The sequence below is a fragment of the Palaemon carinicauda genome, chromosome 21 (genome assembly GCF_036898095.1).
Source record: "Palaemon carinicauda isolate YSFRI2023 chromosome 21, ASM3689809v2, whole genome shotgun sequence".
Classification (NCBI taxonomy): domain Eukaryota; kingdom Metazoa; phylum Arthropoda; class Malacostraca; order Decapoda; family Palaemonidae; genus Palaemon; species Palaemon carinicauda.
The window spans coordinates 19,968,268-19,990,490 of record NC_090745.1 but is presented as its reverse complement, the minus strand read 5'-3'; the positions used below and the strand labels follow the sequence as shown (position 1 = coordinate 19,990,490).

The 22,223-nt window shown below is 47.6% G+C and overlaps 1 protein-coding gene across 1 annotated transcript in view; it reads left to right on the top strand.

Annotated features, from left to right (window-relative positions):
- The window catches only part of nonC (serine/threonine-protein kinase Smg1), a 357,997-nt gene that overhangs the window by 233,915 nt on the left and 101,859 nt on the right, over nt 1–22,223 (top strand). Inside the window, 3 exon segments of the mRNA XM_068344859.1 lie at nt 6,453–6,599; nt 13,976–14,129; nt 14,595–14,769. Of these exon segments, the coding sequence (XP_068200960.1) occupies nt 6,453–6,599; nt 13,976–14,129; nt 14,595–14,769 (476 nt within the window).

The following is a 22,223-nucleotide window of genomic DNA, read 5'->3' as shown; positions in this document are numbered from 1 at the left end:
CATCTGTGAGTAGGTACTCAAGTACTTCTTGTCAACAAGAACTCAATTTTTCCTCTGTCGTGCCGCCGGCAAGACCTACTTGGATACGCTGTTGATTCTGGAGTTGTTGTTCACGATTTGGTGATGTATTCACTCTAGAGTTTAGCCTTCGCTATTCAGGAAGCTTTATCATTAGCTTAGCAAGCTTTTGGAATTAATTTGGATTAATTGTTAACGAACTTTGCTAGATTTTGGAATTCCCCCTTGACTACTTCTAAATTCAAGATGTCTGACCAGTCTCAAGTCCCTAAGTACAGGCAGTGTAGCGTTAGGACTTGTGCTAGGCGTCTTCCGAAGGCCTCTATAGATCCTCACACCGTTTGTTCCAATTGTAGGGGTAAATCCTGTCAATTGGAAGATCGATGTGGGGAATGCGCTGGGCTTTCGGAATTCGATTTTAACGAATTCCTTAAAAATGCACGTAGGTTAGAGAAGGAGAGAATCAGGAGGAGTTCTTCTCGCTCTGTGGATTTTTCCTCTCCCCATGCCCCTCAACCTTTTCCTTCCCCTGTGGTGGTGACTCCCGAACCTGCTACTAGTGCTCAGCCATCCATGGCGGATATGTTGCGTGCCATTCAGGCTCTCGGTGACAGAGTGGAGTCATTGGCTAATGACCGTAATCAGCTCTTGGCAGATGTCAGAGAGCTGAAAGCGAAAAGTGCAGTGGGAAGTGTTATCAGTGCTAGTGATGTGAAAAGTGTCAGTGTCAGTGTTGCGCATGAGGGTACATCTGTGCGTGCCAGTCGTCCTCCCAGTCCGGGACCTCTTGCAAGCTCCCAAGCCCAGGGGAGAAGCAATGTCGAAGGACCAAAGGGTTCGGCAGGCCTTGATCGGCGCACGGATGTATCCTCAGTGGTTGCGGACGTATCTGTCAAAGATCGTCCCATCCACAAACAGACGAATGAGCCCTTACATTCCTCGTCTGTGGAGGAAGTTTCCAGGAGGAAACGATGGACCAAGGTTTCACGACCGCTCAAACGTAAGGTCCCTTCCGAGCGAGTCCAACGGCCCAGGTGTAGCCACTGGGTCAGTTCGGACTCGCTGCAGTCATCTGATGACTGCACACCTCCCAAGAGAGGTAGAGTGGTTCCACAACAGGCTACTGCTCCGTCTGTTGTTGCTCCAACCACGGTAGACCCTAAGTGGTCCATGCTGCAGACTATGCAGTCTCAGCTTGCGGCATTCATGCAGGAGCATCATGCTGAGAAGGTTAACTCTGCACCTGTTAACCTACAACCCGCCGAGGTTGTGCGCTCAGCAGATACTGCGGCTGCCTGCTCCCACACTCCACCTGTGAGAGCTCCACCACCGATGCGCAGTCCACCCTGCCAGACGCATGTTCTTGCTGCACCATCCGTTGACATGCGTGAGCTACCGCATCAGCAGTGGGAAGGTGCTGTAGAGCTGCCGGGTTCCAGCACTATGCGGCATTCTCCGCAACCCATGCGGCATGCTCCGCATACCATACAGCATGCTCCGCATACCATACAGCATGCTCCGCAACCCACCGCAGCCCCTCCCACGCACCAGCACTCTGCTTTTGTTGTTGCCAGCTCGCAGACTGACCAGCAGCGGCTTGATGTTGGATCCGCAGCTACGCATGCACCCGTACTGCCGGATTCAGCCGTTCAGCTTTCTGCTCTGCCTTTGCCACTTCCTACTCAGCTTTCGGATGATGGAGTATCGGATGACGAAGCTGCACATTTGGATGAACCGCACTCTGACTTTGAAGGGCCCAAGTCTACGCCTCCCTCCTTAGACTTTCGTAAAGTCCTTGCCTTGTTCAGGGACTTGTATCCTGAGCAGTTTGTGTCTGCAACCCCTCGCTCTCCTCCCTCCGAGTTTGCTCTGGGCATGCAGTCTGCTGCGCCTGCCTTCACCAAGCTTGTTCTCGCACGATCATCTAAGAGAGCTTTGAGGGTTATGGGAGAGTGGTTGCATTCCAAGAAGCAACTGGGAAAGTCTGCTTTCATCTTTCCGCCTACCAAGCTTGCTTCCAAGTCGAGCGTCTGGTATGCCACGGGAGAGGAACCCGGCTTGGGAGTTCCTGCCTCTGCCCAGGGCGACTTCTCAAGTCTGGTTGACTCTCCCCGCAGGTTGGCTATGAGACGATCGAAGATCTGCTGGTCCTTTTCTGATATGGATCATCTGTTGAAGGGAGTCTTTCGTGCCTTCGAGATCTTCAACTTCCTCGATTGGTGTTTGGGAGCCTTAAGCAGGAAGACTTCCCCTTCAGATAGGGACTCTGCCATGCTGATCATGTCTAGCATGGACAAAGCCATTCGGGATGGGTCTGGTGAACTTGCGGCTTCGTACGTGTCGGGAGTGCTCAAGAAGAGAGAACATCTTTGCTCCTTCTTATCGGCTGGTATCACTCCTTGCCAGAAGTCAGAGTTGTTGTTTGCTCCTCTCTCCAAGTGTCTGTTTCCGGAGGAGCTGATTAAGAGGATGGCTGCCTCTCTTATCCAGAAGGATACCCATGATCTGATGGCATCTTCTGCACGTAAGGCTAAAACCTTACCTTCCGTGCCTAGACCCTTCCGCCCTGCAGCAGTAGACACTCCTGCAACTAGGTTCATCCCGCCCTTTCGTGGCAGAACCTCCAGCAGAGGAGGTACCCGTGCCGACAGTCACCGTGGCAAATCCAAGAAGGGTTCCAAGTCCGCAAAAGGCAAGTTCTGACTGCCTTCCTCTCCAGACAGCAGTGGGAGCCAGACTCAAGACCTTCTGGCAAGCTTGGGAGAGCAGAGGTGCAGACGCTCAGTCTGTGAAGTGGCTAAGGGAGGGATACAGAATTCCGTTCTGCCGCAGTCCCCCTCTAGCTACATCTCCCATCAACCTCTCTCCCAACTACAAGGAGAAGGACAAGAGGCTAGCGTTGCAACAAGAGGTGTCGCTCTTGCTACAAAAGGAAGCGGTAGTCATAGTCCGGGACCATCAATCCCCGGGCTTCTACAACCGTCTCTTCCTGGTAGCGAAGAAGACAGGAGGTTGGAGACCGGTGCTGGACGTCAGTGCTCTCAATGCTTTTGTCACCAAGCAGACGTTCACGATGGAGACGACAAAGTCGGTCCTAGCAGCGGTCAGGCAGGAGGACTGGATGGTCTCGTTAGACCTGAAAGACGCGTACTTTCACGTCCCCATCCATCCAGACTCCCAACCTTTCCTAAGGTTTGTCTTTGGAAAGGTTGTGTACCAGTTCCAAGCCCTGTGCTTTGGCCTAAGCACGGCACCTCTTGTGTTTACCAGACTGATGAGGAATATTGCGAAATTCCTTCACTTGGCAGACATCAGAGCCTCCCTCTATTTGGACGACTGGCTTTTAAGAGCTCCAACAAGTCGTCGCTGTCTGGAGAATCTCAGATGGACTATGGATCTGACCAAGGAACTGGGCCTCCTGGTCAATATAGAGAAGTCCCAGCTCGTCCCATCCCAGACCATTGTCTATCTAGGTATGGAGATTCAGAGTCGAGCTTTTCGGGCTTTTCCGTCGGCCCCAAGGATCAATCAAGCCCTAGAATGCATCCAGAGCATGCTGAGAAGGAACCGATGTTCAGTCAGGCAGTGGATGAGTCTAACAGGGACACTTTCATCGCTGGCCCAGTTCATCGAGTTAGGGAGACTCCACCTCCGCCCCCTTCAGTATCATCTAGCTGCTCACTGGATAAAGGACATGACGCTAGAGGCGGTCTCAGTGCCTGTTTCCGAAGAGATGAGGTCTACTCTAACGTGGTGGAAGAACAGCATTCTTCTCAAGGAAGGTCTACCATTGGCTGTTCAGACCCCCGACCACCGTCTCTTCTCGGACGCATCGGACACGGGCTGGGGTGCGACACTGGACGGACAGGAATATTCGGGCACATGGAATCAGGAGCAAAGGACACTTCACATCAATTGCAAGGAGTTGTTGGCGGTTCATCTGGCCTTGATAAACTTCAAGTCCCTCCAGCTAAACAAGGTGGTGGAGGTGAACTCCGACAACACCACAGCCTTGGCTTACATCTCCAAGCAGGGAGGGACTCATTCGAGGAAGTTGTTCGAGATCGCAAGGGACCTCCTCATTTGGTCAAAAGATCGAAAGCTTTCGCTGGTAACGAGGTTCATTCAGGGCGATATGAATGTCATGGCAGATCGCCTCAGCCGGAAGGGTCAGGTCATCCCCACAGAGTGGACCCTTCACAAGAATGTTTGCAGCAGACTATGGGCCCTGTGGGGTCAGCCAACCATAGATCTATTCGCTACCTCGATGACCAAGAGGCTCCCGATGTATTGTTCTCCGATTCCAGACCCAGCAGCAGTTCACGTGGATGCCTTTCTGCTGGATTGGTCCCATCTCGACCTGTATGCGTTCCCGCCGTTCAAGATTGTCAACAGGGTACTTCAGAAGTTCGCCTCTCACAAAGGGACACGGCTGACGTTGGTTGCTCCCCTCTGGCCCGCGAGAGAATGGTTCACCGAGGTACTGCAATGGCTAGTCGACGTTCCCAGGACTCTTCCTCTAAGAGTGGACCTTCTGCGTCAACCTCACGTAAAGAAGGTACACCCAAACCTCCACGCTCTTCGTCTGACTGCCTTCAGACTATCGAAAGACTCTCAAGAGCTAGAGGCTTTTCGAAGGAGGCAGCCAGAGCGATTGCCAGAGCAAGGAGGACATCCACTCTCAGAGTCTATCAGTCTAAATGGGAAGTCTTCCGAAGCTGGTGCAAGGCGAATGCAGTTTCCTCAACCAGTACCACTGTAACCCAGATTGCTGACCTCCTGTTACATCTAAGGAACGTAAGATCCCTATCAGCTCCTACGATCAAGGGTTACAGAAGTATGTTGGCAGCGGTATTCCGCCACAGAGGCTTAGATCTTTCCACCAACAAAGATCTACAGGACCTCCTTAGGTCTTTTGAGACCTCAAAGGAACGTCGGTTGTCCACACCAGGCTGGAATCTAGACGTGGTTTTAAGGTTCCTAATGTCATCAAGATTTGAACCGCTCCAATCAGCCTCTTTTAAGGACCTCACATTAAAAACTCTTTTCCTCGTGTGCTTAGCAACAGCTAAAAGAGTCAGTGAGATCCACGCCTTCAGCAGGAACATAGGTTTTACATCTGAAACGGCTACATGTTCCTTGCAGCTCGGTTTTTTGGCTAAAAACGAGCTTCCTTCCCGTCCTTGGCCCAAGTCGTTCGAGATCCCAAGCCTGTCCAACTTGGTGGGGAACGAACTAGAGAGAGTACTTTGCCCAGTAAGAGCTCTTGGGTACTATTTAAGAAGGTCAAAGCCATTACGAGGACAATCAGAAGCTTTATGGTGTGCTATCAAGAAGCCTACTCTACCGATGTCTAAGAACGCAGTTTCTTACTACATCAGGCTTCTGATTAGAGAGGCACATTCTCATCTGAAGGAAGAAGACCTTGCTTTGCTGAAGGTAAGGACACATGAAGTGAGAGCTGTTGCTACTTCAGTGGCCTTCAAACAGAACCGTTCTCTGCAGAGTGTTATGGATGCAACCTATTGGAGAAGCAAGTCAGTGTTCGCATCATTCTATCTCAAAGATGTCCAGTCTCTTTACAAGAACTGCTACACCCTGGGACCATTCGTAGCAGTAGTAGGTGAGGGCTCAGTCACTACATTCCCATAATCCCATAACCTTTTTAATCTTTCTCTTGAATACTTTTTATTGTTGTTTTTTGGGTTGTACGGAAGGCTAAGAAGCCTTCCGCATCCTGGTTGATTTGGCGGGTGGTCAAATTCTTTCTTGAGAAGCGCCTAGGTTAGAGGTTGTGATGAGGTCCTTTAGTATGGGTTGCAGCCCTTTATACTTCAGCACCTAGGAGTCGTTCAGCATCCTAAGAGGACCGCTAGGCTCAGTAAGGAAGACGTACTTAAAAAAGGCAGAGTAATAGTTCAAGTCGACTTCCTTACCATGTACTTATTTATTTTATGTTTGTTATTTTGAATAACTGATAAAATGAAATACGGGATACTTAGCTTCTTTTGTTAACATGTATGCTGGTCTCCACCCACCACCCTGGGTGTGAATCAGCTACATGATCATCGGGTAAGATTAATATTGAAAAATGTTATTTTCATTAGTAAAATAAATTTTTGAATATACTTACCCGATGATCATGAATTTAAGAACCCGCCCTTCCTCCCCATAGAGAACCAGTGGACCGAGGAGAAAATTGAGTTCTTGTTGACAAGAAGTACTTGAGTACCTACTCACAGATGGCGCTGTTGTGTACACCCCCACCTGTATAGCGATCGCTGGCGTATCCCGACCGTAGATTTCTGTCGGGCAACGGAGTTGACAGCTACATGATCATCGGGTAAGTATATTCAAAAATTTATTTTACTAATGAAAATAACATTTTTACTTGAAAATTGCACTTTTTTATATTTTTTTCTTATATTTCACAGGAAGCAGAAGCTAATCCTCAGCACAGTCTTTATGGCCTTCGTCCACGTTATGAAGAATTTGCAGTTGTCAAAAAAGCAATTGAACATAGCAAAGAATTAGTAAATACAAGGCTTATAGAAGTTAAACATTGGCATACTTTATATTTGGTAAGAAACATTGTGCATAAAAAGTTTTTTTTAAAGGAGCATCCTCCTGTTTATGAATAAATGTGTATTTTGCATCAACTTTCATCTTGGTTTCTTAATTTCTTAGTAATGTGAAGGAAGAAAATTTATATGAACAAAGAGTTTTGAAAAAGAATAGCTATATTTACACTTTCATATTCTCCATTATACTCTTTTCATGTCTCTATCTTTGACCAAATACACTATTTTCAATATTTAACTTAGCCGGTGATTATAATAGCTGCAACTCTGTTGCTCGACAGAAAACTCTAAGGTAAAACTCGCCAGCGATCGCTACACAGGTTGCGGGTGTGCCCAACAGCGCCATCTGTCGTCCAGATACCCAGTACTCAATGTAAACAAAGACTCAATTTTCTCTCTGTCGAGCTATCGACAAGACGTACTTACTCGCTGTTGCTAAACTGGAGTTTTTTTCACAACTAATTGGTGAAGTACTTTATTCTAGTTTTGAGCTTTCGCTATGCAGGTGTTTTATCTTCATCTTAAATCTTGAACTCGTTTTGGATAGATTTAATTATGGTGACAAAGAGAGTATGGACTTTCTTTCACTTTTAAATGGCCGACCCTTCCCTTAGACGGAAGTGTGTTTAGGCTTTTAGTAATTATATCACGTTATAGATTTTCCTCTATATATTTTATATCTCTCCGCCTTTATTAGGCCTCTTCGATTAACTTTCCATTTATTATAAACATATAAAAATAATTTTAATGTTTTGTTTATATAGACCTTTCCTGAGAGTAGGCGGCCCTAACTTGGAAACCCTAACTTGGAAACCGAAGTTAATCAACGTTGAGCCCTTTATATCGTAATTAGCTTTTAAAGAGCTAAGGATTTAAAACTTTTTAAATGTAATATTTTATGAAAGAATTTCTTTGATAGTCTTCGTACTGTTTTCAAAGATGAACTAACGTTTAGTTTATTTATGCTACGCAGTTGTTGACGTTCAGGACGTTCAACATGCGCTCTATCGTTACGATAGAGAGAGAGTGTATCACGGTTTCACTTTGCAGTAAGAGTAAATCGATTCTGACGTTTTGTTCATTCTTTCTTAGCTTAAATGTTTTAAATTCTATTTTAAAGGAACTTTTTAATTGAAAAACCTTTCAGTTTTTTCCTTTAGTCAAATAACATGTTTTTTTGACGAAATATAATTGGGCTCTTCTCTTAGGTGCGAAATCAAGAGAGGAAGAGAGAGAGAGATAGAGACGGAGGGAGAGAGAGGAGAGAAAACGTTCCGTTCAAGCGGGTAACGTTGTTCTCGAGTTACTCTCGTCCCTAGTCGCTGTACGGGGAGGAAGGATAAAACGTTTTAGTTATTTATTCTCGTCCCCAGGCTATGTGCGGTGAGAGATTGAAAACGTAGTTATATGAACTAGTGTTTAGTCTCTTTCCCAGCCACTGATTTTTTTTTTTATCTTAGATATGTTTTCTGTTTTTTGCTGGTATTAATGAGCTTGCATTATACGACTGATTTCGCAATTACTACCTTTTAATGAAGGGTAGAATTGCGTGTTTCAGGTAGAAATCAGTAAAAGTTTCGATTTCAGTGAAATAAGTGCAAAACAGAAAATCGAAGTGATAAAGTGATATGCGCAAAGTGTTACAGTGTTGCGTCCGAGGGTTCGTCTGTTCGTGCCTGTCGTTCACCTAGTCCGGGACCTCTTACATGCTCCCAAGCCCAGGGGAGAAGTAATGTCAAACGACTTATGGGTTCGAGAGGCCTTGACCAACGAACAGACGTTTTCCCTCTATGGTATCGGGTGTATCTTACCAAGATCTCCCCTACCATAAGACGAGAGAGACGTTGTTTCTCCTCGTCATCCGAAGGCTTTTCGCATAAGAAACCTGTCACAAGGTTTCGAAGCCCTTAAGCGAAAGTCAGTCCTTTCAGGACAGGTCCAGCGTCCTGGTTACAACCATTAGGACAGCTCTGACCCTATGCAGTCATCGGATAACTGCTCGCCGCCTAACAAAAGCGTAACACAGACTCCGAGAGTCTTTTTTTGTAGGCAAAGTGTTGCGGTCACAGACGTTACCCTCGTCTCTTACCACAACCATTTCTGTTGATCCTTAATGGGTTTATGGCAAGACATGCAGTATATGCTTGCCTCCCTTATGGAAGACTATTCTGCCGATTAGTCCGTTGAGTCTAGCCGTTTATCTCATCGATATCCTGGCTTTCAGCCAACCTAACGTTCCTTTGTGCTTACTGTTGACGTTGGCGTAGCTTAGTCACGTCAGTCAGGTTGTTTAGAACCACACTCGATGCGGTCTCGTGTGGTTTTTCAGCCGCATTTGGACGTTAGGCCACTTGCTGATGCTCCTGTTGACGTTCAAGACGTTCACTAACAATCGGAGTTGACTTGTTTTGACGCTGTGCGTCAACCTCCGCATTCTAGAGTTGTTTTGACTGCTCAGTCTAGGCAGTCAAAGCAGTCTCGAGTGGACGCTGTGCGTCCTCACGCACCTGTTGTGGTTGACAGTTCAGTTGTTGACAGTTCACAGACTGTCAAGCAGTTACATGACGTTGCGTTCTGGTCCGCTACTAATGCACCAGTGAGTGTGGACTCTGCTTGTAAAGCATTGCCACCACGGTAGGTCTCTCCCTTGCTTGAGACTCAGCTTTTATCGGACAAGGTTCCTGTAGATGAGGAAGTTGCTGTTCTCCCTACTACTGATATTCCCTTGAGGACTCTGTCAGATGGAGTGGAGCCTAAAGCTGCTTAGCCTCCTATGGACTTTAATTAAATCATGATGATTTTTTTAAGGATCTTTGTCCGGATCTTTTTGTAACTGCTGCTCCTCGTGCGCCTAAACGTCAGAGCTTACACTAGGCCTAGCTACTTCGAAGCCGTTGTTTTTAAGCTAGTGCTCTCTCGCTCTCCTAGAGAGCTTTACGTTGGCTAGGCGACTGGTTTTTCACCAGGAGGAGTTTGGGGGATACAGCCTTTGCTTTCCCTTCTTTTAAACTGGTTTATAGAGCGAGAGTCTGATATGACACGAGAGAAGTTCTCGGCTTGGGAGTTCATGCCTCTGCCCAGATAGACTTCTCAATTCTCGTAGACTCTCCCTGGCGCCTGGCCAGGAGACGCTCCAAGTTGTTTACAGGTCAACTTCACAGCTGTTTTCGAGCCTTTGAAGTTTTGCTGTACAATTATGTCACGCATAACAAGGCTTTCAGGGATGGTAAACGGTACCGCCTCAGTCGCTAACCCCGTCTGTTGCCACACCTGCTCCCGTAGACCCTAAATGGGCTTTGCTGCAAGACATGCAGTCCAAGCTTGCGTCCTTGATAGAGGACTTTAATACGGAGAAGGTTGCTACCGAACCTTCAGGCCAACAACCTTCCAACCGGTCGATTGTGCGCCCTGTTGACGCTGAGGTAACCTACTCGCGTCTGCCAGTTGAGGTGGTTCCTCCACCGATGCGACCCAGTGTGGGTTGCCAGCCGCACGTTGACGTTAAGCGACTCTCGGAGGTGGTTGTTGACGTTCAGGACGTTCAACAACCAGCAGAGGTGACTTGTTTTGACGCAGTGCATCAACCTCAGCAACCCGGTAGGGTGTTGACTGCACAACCCAGACGGTCTAGACAGTCTCGGGTTGACGCTGTGCTTCCTCGCGCACCCATGGTTGTTGACAGTTCACAGACTGTGCAGCAGTTCCATGATATTGCGTCCGACTCCGTCATGCATCCACCAGTGCGACCGGACTCAGCGAGCCAGACGTTGCCCACTCCGTTGCCGTTTCCTCATCAGTTTTTGGATGAGGAACCCTCTGATGAGGACGTTGCTGAACAACAAGACGATCAGCCCCCAGAATAGATCAAGCCCTGCTATCCATCCAGAAGATGCTGAAGAAGGAACGCTGTTCAGTCAGGCTGTGGATGAGTCTGGTAGGGACGCTGTCATCCGTGGAACAATTTGTGTCACTAGGAAGACTACACCTCCGTCCTCTTCATTACCATCTAGCTTTTCACTGGAAAAAGGACAAGACGCTAGAAGCGGTCTCGATCCCGGTTTCCGAAAAGATAAAGTCTTGTCTGACTTGGTGGAAGGACAATATCAACCTAAGAGAGGGTCTTCCCCTGGCTGTTCAGACTCCCAACCACGTTCTCTTCTCGGACGCATCGGACGTGGGCTGGGGCGTCGCGCCCCAGCCCACGGTCGGGAATGCTCAGGACTGTGGAACTCGAGTCAGAGGAGCATGCATATCAACTGCAAGGAGCTGTTGGCAGTACATCTGGCCTTGAAAAGCTTCAAGTCTCTCCTTCGAGGCAAAGTGGTGGAAGTTAACTCGGACATCACCACGGCCTTGGCGTACATCTCCAAACAAGGAGGTACCCACTCACTGACGTTGTACGAGATCACAAGGGACCTGCTCATCTGGTCAAAGGTCAAGACATCTCCCTAGTAACGAGGTTCGTCCAAGGTGACTTGAACGTCATAGCAGATTGTCTCAGTCGGAAAGGGCAAGTAATTCCAACCGAATGGACCTTCCACAAGGATGTGTGCAAGAGACTTTGGGCCACTTGGGGTAAAACCATCCATAGATCTCTTTGCAACCTCGCTGACCAAGAGGCTTCCAATCTATTGCTCTCCAGTCCCGGACCCAGCAGCAATACATATAGATGCTTTCCTCCTAGATTGGTCACATCTGGATCTCTACGCATTCCCACCGTTCAAGATTGTCAACAAGGTACTGCAGAAGTTCGCCTCTCACGAAGGGACAAGGTTGACGTTAGTTGCCTCCCTCTGGCCCGCGAGAGAATGGTTCACCGAGATACTTCGATGGTTAGTAGACGTTCCCAGTAGTCTTCCTCTAAAGGTAGACCTTTTACGTCAGCCACACGTAAAGAAGGTACTCCAAAGCCTCCACGCTCTTCGTCTGACTGCCTTCAGACTATCGAAAGACTCTCGAGAGCTAGAGGCTTTTCGAAGGAAGCAGCCAGTGCGATTGCTAGAGCAAGGAGAGCTTCTTCCATTAGAGTCTACCAATCGAAGTGGAAGTCTTCCGAGACTGGTGCAAGTCAGTTTCTGTATCCTCGACCAGTACCTCTGTAGCTCAAATAGCTGTTTTTCTCTTATACCTGAGAAAAGGACGATCCCTTTCAGCTCCCACTATCAAGGGCTACAGAAGCATGTTGGCATCGGTCTTCCGGCATAGAGGCTTAGATCTTTCCAAACATAAAGATCTGCAAGACCTCCTTAAGTCTTTTGAGACCACCAAGGAGCGTCGTTTGGCTACCCCTGGATGGAATTTAGACGTGGTACTAAGATTCTTCATATCAGACAGGTTGGAGCCGTTACAATCAGCCTCCCTGAAAGATCTCACTCTTAAGACTCTTTTCCTGGTATGCTTAGCCTCGGCTAAAAGAGTCAGTGAGATTCATGCCTTCAGCAAGAACATAGGATTTTCGTCAGAAAAAGCCACTTGTTCGCTACAACTTGGTTTTCTAGCCAAAAATGAGCTGCCTTCTCGGCCTTGGCCTAAATCTTTCGATATCCCCAGCTTATCGGAGATCGTAGGCAATGAACTAGAAAGAGTCTTATGCCCTTTGAGAGCTCTTAAGTTCTATTTAAAGCGTACTAAACCTTTACAAGGCCAATCTGAAGCTTTATGGTGTTCAGTTAAGGAACCATCCTTGCCTTTGTCAAAGAATGCTTGGTCAGACTTTATCAGATTGTTAATACGAGAAGCTCATTCACATCTGAGTGAGGAAGACCGAACTTTGCTTAAGGTGAAGACGCACGAAGTTAGAGCTGTAACAACTTCCGTGGCCTTTAAGCAAAATATATCTCTGCAAAGTATAATGGACGCAACCTATTGGGAAGCAAGTCAGTGTTCGCGTCATTTTACTTGAAAGATGTCCAGTCTCTTTACAAGAACTGCTACACACTGGGACCATTCGTAGCAGCGAGTGCAGTAGTGGGTGAGGGCTCAACCACTACAATTCCCTAATTCCATACCCTTTTAATCTTTCTCTTGAAATGTTTTTATTGTTGTTTTTTGGGTTGTCCGGAAGGCTAAGAAGCCTTTCGCATCCTGGTTGATTTGGCGGGTGGTCAAAGTCATTTCTTGAGAGCGCCTAGATTAGGGGTTTTGATGAGGTCCTGTTGTATGGGTTGCAACCCTTGATACTTCAGATCCTAGGGGTCGCTCAGCATCCTAAGAGGATCGCGAGGCTCCGTAAGGAAGACGTACTTAAAAAGGCAGAGTAATTGTTCAAGTCGACTTCCTTACCAGGTACCTATTTATTTTGTTTTTGTTATTTTGATAACTTCTAAAATGAAATAAAAACTCTTAGCTCATAATAATGTAAACATATATTGCTGGTCTCTACCCACCCCCCTGGGTGTGAATCAGCTATTATAATCACCGGCTAAGTTAAATATTGAAAAATGTTATTTTGATAATAAAATAAATTTTTTAATATACTTACCCGGTGATTATAAATTAAAGGACCCTCCCTTCCTCCCCAATAGAGACGCAGTGGAACGAGGAGAAAATTGAGTCTTTGTTTACATTGAGTACTGGGTATCTGGACGACAGATGGCGCTGTTGGGCACACCCGCAACCTGTGTAGCGATCGCTGGCGAGTTTTACCTTAGAGTTTTCTGTCGAGCAACAGAGTTGCAGCTATTATAATCACCGGGTAAGTATATTCAAAAATTTATTTTATTATCAAAATAACATTTTTGTACTTCTGTACATTATTTGGATATGTGTCTGTTTTCATGTTCAGTATTTTGGTAGTTTTCAAAGTAGTGAAGTATTCTGCATAAATGTAAGCACCTGTACAGTTAACTGTAAATTGCATTAAACTATGTGAAAATCAAATATGAATTAAGAGATTGTAAATTCCACCTTTCAAAGATGAAAAAAAAACTAAATTTATTCATGAAAATATCAATACTGTACAGTATATTTGATATCCAAAATGGTACGCATAATAAATAAAACTTCAAGTTTAAATAGTTATTGAACAAAAGTATTAAACCCCTCAAAAATGCTATTTAATTGTCATTCAATGTTTAATTTTTTACTTTTTACAAGCATTCAGATAAACATTTAGTTTGCTTATTGGTTGGTATACTGTACAGTATTATGAAATTATTGTAAGAAAAAAAATCCAAATAGTACATACTTGTCATTGCTTTTCGTACTGAACTTATCGTGCTTGAACTACTTTTAGTATGTATAAGTATTTTATGTTGTACATTGGAACCTTACCTGTTCAGTAAAGATTTCCCTTCATATTTTGGAGAATACTGCATGTATATCAACTCTATGACTGACTTTTTTGTTGCTCCATAATAAAGTTTTATCTTCTATAGAGTGCATCTCGGGTATTTGAGGGTGGCCAACTTGGTGAATGGCGGTCCAAACTCAGTGGGGCTGGGAGTTTCTTGGCAAGTGTATCACCTGTAAGTGAATTCCTCACCAAGGCTGGTCAAGGGCAGCTGGCTACCCAATGTGAACACACTGAAGGTAATTTTTTCTTTACTCCTTTGGTCAAATTGTTTCAAAGTATTTTAGCATTTTGCTTGTACTGTAATATCCTCTATAAAGAATAGTTTTAAGATAATGTATTCACAGGTAGTATGAATATAGACTTTAGGATAGAAACTCGTCTGAAAAATAAAGATTTTTGTTTCACCTTTATCAAGGGTAAGGTATGTGTTTATTTTTTACTGATAAATTATAAGACAGATATTTCAGCAAGTTGTATAAAATAAAGTACTGTAAATTTGTCATAGGTTACCAGATTATTCTAGATATCCAATGAGATTATCAAAGAAGTACTGACTGCTGACAGCATTAAATTTGTACTGTTGCACCTTGTGTAAATTTTGTTTAGATTTTGTTAAATCATTATTATTATATCCATTATATATTGATGCATATTTTTAAAAAGCACAAGCTCGTATATCTTATTGTAATATTATTTTACAGTGGAACTTGGAAAAGTAGTAAACCAAGTTCAAAATATATTGGGAAGCAGCTTAGACCTTCTGGTAAAGTATGGCAGTGTTTGGGTCAATTACCCGGCAGACCATATGTCTCATCATCGTCTAGCTCAGCAACAAATTTGGCTTACTTCTCTTCTGCAAGATTTTACTCTTAACAAGTTAGTATTTCATTAAGTTTATGAGAATAGATGCAAATTTACTTCAATGGCTTTTGAAGGCTAATTCTAAATATAACCATTGTTTCAGCACTAGAACTTCCTCTTCATACGCAACTTAAAGTAGAATACACTATATGCAATTAAAAGAACAACACAATACAATACAGCATGTGCAGATGGCTTCAAATCTTCCATTGATTTGGGATTTGCTTTAGTGCCATATTTGGAGTAGTGAAAGCTTATTGAAACCTCACTAATCATTACCAAATATAGTCTCAGTTTTCATAAAACAGCTTTTCTGTTACTATAGAGAGAGACTGAACTAAAACAGGAGTTAGAAGAATAGTAAGAATTGGTATAGTATTAATGAAGTGGAGCGAAATTATCAGACTATTGGTTGATAAAAATGTCCCATTAGTAGAAGTAGAGAGAGCTGAGATGTATGAGGGGCACATAAGGACTGTAGTTTATGTTGCAGAAGTGTAAGCATTGACAAAGACAATGGAAGAGGTTTTGGTGAGGTATGACCTTAAGATGCAAAGATTATTTGTCTTGCTTACAGTGGGATGATCATATTACGTATGAGGAATATATGGAAAAATGTGATGTTCAGAAGTTGGAAAAAAGCTGAGAACTCTGACATTGATATGGTTTTAACATGTAATGTGAAGCAATTAGAAGCAGTTATTTAGGAAAGCAGTAGGTATGGAAGTGGCAAGACATAGACCATAGGAAGGCCAAGGTAATCATGGAGAAAGTAATAATGAAGACCTACCTCTGATTGTTGAGGAAGACAGAGTAAAGGACAAAAGAGAAAGGGAGAAACTAATTTCCCTTCTAACCATATAAAGGAGAGCTGACGTAAGAATATTATGATGATAATTTTAATAACAGAATTGTCATAAAAGTACAGTACAGTATGTAAATATGATTGATGAAGGAAATTCCCTTTCCTAGCAAAATCAATTATTATATCATGAATTAAGAGCTGCTATAAATGTAGAACTATCCTTGATCCCTCATTTTATAGGCATTAGATGAAATGGAGACATATGTGGAGCAGTGAAGTCTGCAATAGTTGTGATAAGATCGAATCTTGAGTTACACATTAATAATTGTGATATAGCTGTGGTTCACTATATGCTAATAATAGATTACAGTATTTGCAGAATGCTGAACAAGTTGGTAACAAACTATAACATTTTCATTTATCAATGAAAAGAAGGAAATGTATTTTTATATATAAGAATTAGGCACACCCATTTAAACCTTTGTCTAACACTAAGTGCACCAATGATACCAAGTGTGTCATCGAATACTTATTTGTTCCAACACGGAAACTTACCTCGAACTACTTAGGAGTACCTGGGATCTCCTCTCATCCGACCAGAGTTTTGTGTAGTTTACCCTACTTCCGTTTTCTGTAAGGGCTAACCTCAGGCGGAAGGATATGTGCCCTGAGGCTAGGCCCGGGTCAGGAAGCGTGCTAGCTTGGGTCTCGACCCACAGTAAGTTCTCTGGTCGCGTCGCGATATCATCTTGACGCTCTCCTTATCTCAGTGCGACTCTTTGTGTCCCGCGTGACTCTCACGTGGTATCCCTGTGCTTTCCCTTTGTGTCCCCGCGTGTTAACCTTGTCCTTTCCTTGTGTTCCCACGTTCTCACGTGTTAACCTTGTCCTTATTATCCTTTCCCGCTGCGTTCCTGTGTCTTGCGGTGTTGCGATAGTGCGTGATGGAGCATCCCCGCCGTTGTCCTGGGCCTAGAGCCGGGAAATCGTGTGGTGCGTTTCTTTCTAAGCCGGAGGTAGACCCTCATTCCTTGTACTCCTCGTGCAGGGGTAGAGTGTGTTCCCCGTCGGACACGTGTCCGGAGTGCGATTCTTAGAGTGAGGTGCAGTGGGTACGATTCAGTACCAAAAAGAAGTCTGCCAAGCGGTCGCCTAAGAAGACTACCACCTATTCGCCCTTTACGTCTCCAGAAGGACCGTCGAGTAGAGTTTCCCTTCCATCTTCCCCTACCCAGAGTAGGGGACGAGGTAAGTCCGTTGCGGGGAAGAAGACAAAAGTTCTTCCCCAAGAGTCTGTTATTCATGATAGTGGGGTAGCAGCATCTTTCCAGGCAAGTGGGAGGCCTGAAGGTGAGTTTAGTGGGGGTCCTAGAGACGATGCCCTGGTGCTTGCGGGTCACGTCTCGTCTGATGATCCCATGCGGAGTAAAACTGTCCCTGTCTCTTCGCCCGCTTCATGGGCAGGTTTTTCAGGTACCTCCGCAGCTGAAGGCGCCCCCGAGAAGGAAGACTCACCGGCGGCGGATCCCCTCGAATGGATGCCTTCTAGGACGCCCCGTAGGTCCCCGTTGAGGTTGGAGGAAGGCCTCGGATCCTGGTTCCCCAGCGTAGAGCGCCCGCGCTCTCCCCCAGCACCGCCGTCGTCAGTACCGGATGTGTTCCTGTAGCCCACTCCCTCCGTAGGACAGCAAGCCGTTCAGACAACCACTCTCCGGGCCCCTGCCCCTCGGACGTGTTATGAAGAGTCCTCCGATTCATCGGTTGCTACAACCTCCTATTCCTCGGAAGGGGAAACCCTGAGGAATTCCCGGCGGAAGCGTGAGAGATCCCGGAGGAGGCACTCCCGATCGCGGTCACGTTCCAGGTCTCGATATGGAAGGAGGCGCTCCAGGTCCCCTAGGAGAAAATTCAGGAGGAGCAGATCACCAGGGGAGGAATGGGTGGTCATCTCCTGCAGTAAGCTCGTGGACCTTACTTCGGTCCCGAGCACCTCAGGTTGGCGACCCTGAGACAAGTCTTCAGGAAGGTTCTCCTCCAGCCACAAGCTAGAACCACGGAGAGACTCGCGGACCTCTTCCGACAGGCGTAAGACCGCGAGGGTTCCGACTCAATCCGCCCAGCGGGGGAAGTCGCCCCCTTGGACGGGCAGCCTCGTCATGCCCTCAAAAGTGGCACCGCGAACCCTGGAGAAGGAGAGACGGCTTTCTCCGTCGGGCAAGCCCACGGAAGCCTCGTCCTCCATGACGAAGGACAGACAGAGGACGGAGGCCCTTGCCGCCACGGCAATGCCCGTCCTGCGTCCAGAGCCTTACGCGGAGGCATCCGTCAGAGGGATCCCTCCTAGAGAAGTAGGCCGCCAGACGGAGGACATCGACGACGACGTGGAGGGCGCCCCAGCGGAGGACTCGGCTTACAGGAGGGTGATAGGACTCATTAGACGACACCATCGGATTGAGGAGCCTGAACCCTCTGACGAGGATCCCTGGCGCTCTAGCCTCAATAGGATAATGGAGGCCCCCGTCCAGCGGAGGGCACCGTTGGCTCTTCCAGTGGCCAAGGACGAGAGGCTCGGTAGAGCTCACGTCAACAAGATTGTGGCGGGCAATGCAGAGGCCCCCAAATCTCAGAGCTCCTCGAAGTTGCTCCAGGGACTGCGGTCCCAGAGTAAATTCTATCTGCCAGAGGGACAGCATCCAGGGGCCTGCAAGTTGGAGCCCTCCCTCGAAGTTTTAGGCCAAGGGTCCCCGGAAGACAGAGCCTCATCAACCCCAATATGCTTCTCCCAGTCAGAGGCTACGATGATGGAGGAGATGGCGAAAGACCTAGCGAACGTCTCCTCTTGGCTAGACTGGTGGGCTTCCACGCTCGTAGGTATTCAATCCTCCTACGACCTCTCAGTTCCGGGGAATCAGGCTCTCCTGAAGGAGCTAATTATCTCAGGAGGTAGAGCATTGAAGTTCTTGTCTTACTAGTCCCTAGTCCTATCAGCCAACTGGGTGCTTCGGAGGAGAGACACTGTCCTGAGCAAGTTGTCGAGGCAGATACCGGACAGGGAAGCGAGGGCCCTGAGGAGCCTGCCCCTATGGGAAGACGTCCTCTTTCCCCTGAAGGAGACAGAGGACATCATGGAGAAGGTCTTGAAGAGGAAGGATGTGAGTGTTCCCAGACCTCAAGCACCGCGGAGACCCATCCACAGGAGGCCTGCGTCCGATGGTCCTCGTCTAGCCAGCACGGGAGAGACTCCCCAGCAGGTCCTTGGTCGCAGCCGTCCCAGCCCTCCCGTAGGGGAGCAGCATCAGCTCCAGCCTCCTTTAGAACTTCCTTCTCGGCCTCCAGGAGAGGGCGTACAGGTCGTTCCTTCAGAAGAAGATAGGGAGAGAGGCCCCCTACTCCTGCCCAAGCCTCAGGTGGGGGGATGCCTCAGACTTTTTTGGCAAGCATGGAAAAACCACGGAGCAGACCCGTGGACAGTCAGTAACAGTGTTGAAGGAGGGATACAGGCTACCGTTTCTGGCAGAACCTCCGCCACTGATTCCAGCCATTCGGGCGGAGTGGTTGGCTCCCAAGGACCCCTTGAAGAGGAAAGCCGTGCAAGAGGAAGTTTCCACGATGTTGGCAAAGGGAGCAATGGAAACGGTACGGGAGCCGGGCCCGGGCTTCTACAGTCGGCTCTTCCTGGTGGAGAAGGCAACGGGAGGTTGGAGACCGGTCATAGACCTCTCGGCCCTCAACAAGTTTGTGTACAAAACCGACTTCAAGATGGGCACCCCGAAGTCGGTCCTATAGTCCTTGAGGGAAGGGGACTTCATGATGTCCATAGACCTCAAGGACACTTATTTTCAAATCCCGGTTCACCCCTCCAGCAGGAAGTATCTTCGGGTGAAGTGGGGTGCCCAGACATTGCTGTTTAGGTCCCTCTGCTTCGGACTAGCCACAGCGCCTCAGGTCTTCACGAGGGTCTTCGCAACAGTCTCAGTGTGGGCTCACGAACGGGGCATCCGCCTGATTCGTTACCTAGACGACTGGTTGCTCCTTTCATCCTCAGAGGAAGTTTTGAGGGATCAAGGTGCGAAGCTACTGCAGTTCTGCAAGATTCTGGGCATCACCATCAACCTGGTAAAGTCTCATCTGTCACCCTCCACCAGGATGACTTATCTAGGGATGGTCCTGGATTCCCGTTCAGTGAGCCTTTCCGTCGGAAGAGAGGCTGACCAACTTGGACCAAATCCTCCGCCCCTTCTTGTCGGGACAACCCAGGAGAGTAAAGGGCTGGCAGAGGTTAATAGCTCACCTCGTGTCATTGGAGAAACTGGTTCCCCAAGGGAGACTCAAACTCAGGAACGTCCAGTGGAATCTGAAGGGACTCTGGAACCAGATAGATTCCCCCCACAAGGTGGTTCCCGTTCTCCCAGAATCGAAAGAAGCCCTTGTGTGGTGGCAAGACTGGACAAAAACCCTCAAGGGTATGCCCTTTGCAGCCGAGCCCCCCGAGATGCTTCTCTTCACAGACGCTTCCAAGGAGGGATGGGGTGCCTATCTCCTCGGAAGGTCAGCAAGAGGCAGTTGGACGGAGGAAGAAAAGGCACAACACATAAACATCCTAGAGATGAGGGCGGTTCGAAGGGCGTGCCTACAGTTCATCAACCTTCTATGGGGAAACACCGTGGTGCTGATGTGCGACAACGCCACAGTAGTAGCATACATAAAGAAGCAGGGAGGACTGAAATCGAGGGAGCTGTGCGATCTCACGCTGGAACTCTTGGATTGGGCCACGTCAGAACAGATCACGATCGCTGTGAGGTTCATTCCAGGGAAAAGAAACGTCCTGGCCGACGGACTCAGCAGGATGGGTCAAGTGGTGGGAACCGAGTGGTCCCTGAACTCAGAGGTAGCCAAGCTCATCATCCAGAAATGGGGTTCGCTAGTGATGGATCTCTTCGCAACAAGACTGAACGCACAACTCCCTGTATTCTGTTCTCCTGTCCCAGACCCAAAAGCAGCGTTGGAGGACGCCTTCCAACACCGGTGGGACAATCTGGATGTATACGCCTTTCCCCCTTTTGCGTTGCTCAGACAGGTGCTCAACAGGGTGAGGACGGCCCACAACCTAAGGATGACTTTGGTAGCGCCCTGGTGGCCGGAGAGAGAGTGGTTTGCCGACCTAAAAGAACTAGCGTGTCTTCCCCCGTGGCCTCTTCCAGACAGGCCGGACCTGCTGCAGCAACCCCACTTCCAAAGGTTCCACGACAATCCTCGGTCCCTCCGCCTTCACGCGTGGAGGTTATCGAGCGTCTCCTGAGGAAGGAAGGCTATTCAGCAAGGACGGCCGAAAGGATGTCGGGATATCTGAGGCGTTCATCGGCAGCGGTGTACCAGGCTAAGTGGACCACCTTTACGAAGTGGTGCTCCTCCAGAAACATCAAGCCTTTGTGGGCCTCTATTCCGGAGATTGCGGACTTCCTGGTACACCTCAGGGACGTAGTTGGTATGTCTATCCCGGCCATCAAAGGAGTCCGTGCAGCCTTAGGCCAAGTCTTCCTCCTGAAGGGCATCGATCTGGGTTCCTCGAGACATATCTCAATGCTCATCAAGAGCTTCGAACAAGCATGTCCCCCTCAAGCCGTCAGAGTGCTGCAGTGGGATGTGGCGAGAGTCCTGAAGATGTTAAGTGAACCCCCATTCGAACCCCTGAAAGACATAGTGGACAGGGACCTCACCCTCAAGGCTGTCTTTCTGTTGGCACTGGCATCAGCTAAGAGGGTGGGTGAGATTCACGGACTGTCTTACGAGGTCTCACTCGCGAAGGGTTGGCGTGAGATTTCCTTCAAGTTCGTCCCGACTTTTGTGGCTAAAACCCAGAATCCAGCAGTGTGGGATCCCAGGTTTGAGGGCTTCTCAATACCAGCAATTCCTCGTTCAGGCAATCCGGAGGATTTGAGGTTGTGTCCTGTCAGAACCATAAGGAAATACCTGGAGAGGACTGCTAATCTCCGTCCTGGCATCAAGAGCCTTTTCGTCTCCACAGGTACAGTGAAAAAGCCGGTTTCGAAGAACACTATCTCCTTCTGGCTAAGACAGGTGATTATCAGGGCCTATAGCAGTGCAGGCGTTCCCCTGCCGGGAAAACCCAGGCCCCATGACATTAGGGGTCTAAGTACCTCCCTAGCTTTCGAAAGGAACATGGCAGTGGCACAGATCCTAAGAGCAGGCACCTGGTCCAACCAGTCTACCTTCACTACACACTACCTGAAGGAATGCTCGAGGAAGTCCCTAGACGGGTTCTCTATAGGAACAGTCATCTCCGCGCTCCAAGCGATTTAACGGTATAGCCCCAGGTACAATCGTGGGTAGTAAGACCAAGAGACACAGGTTCGTTTCCTTAAAACCCCCTTGTTCTTCCTTCACCCTTTTTTCCCTCGGGATAGACTCAGGTAGAGTCGGCACAAGACCTCAAGTCACAACATCATCAAAGGACACATCTCTGAGGAATTCTTGCACAGGTGAGTTACTTAGACACTAACATGAGCTCTTTGTGTAGTTTCTCCTACGTTTCGTTTTCTGGCCGCCTCCGAACCTAGCCCCCTTTCTAGGTCCCATTTCATCCTGCGTAGCTAGGTCTAGGGGTCAAGAAGGACACTTCCACCTCCTAAAGTGTAAGTCTCCT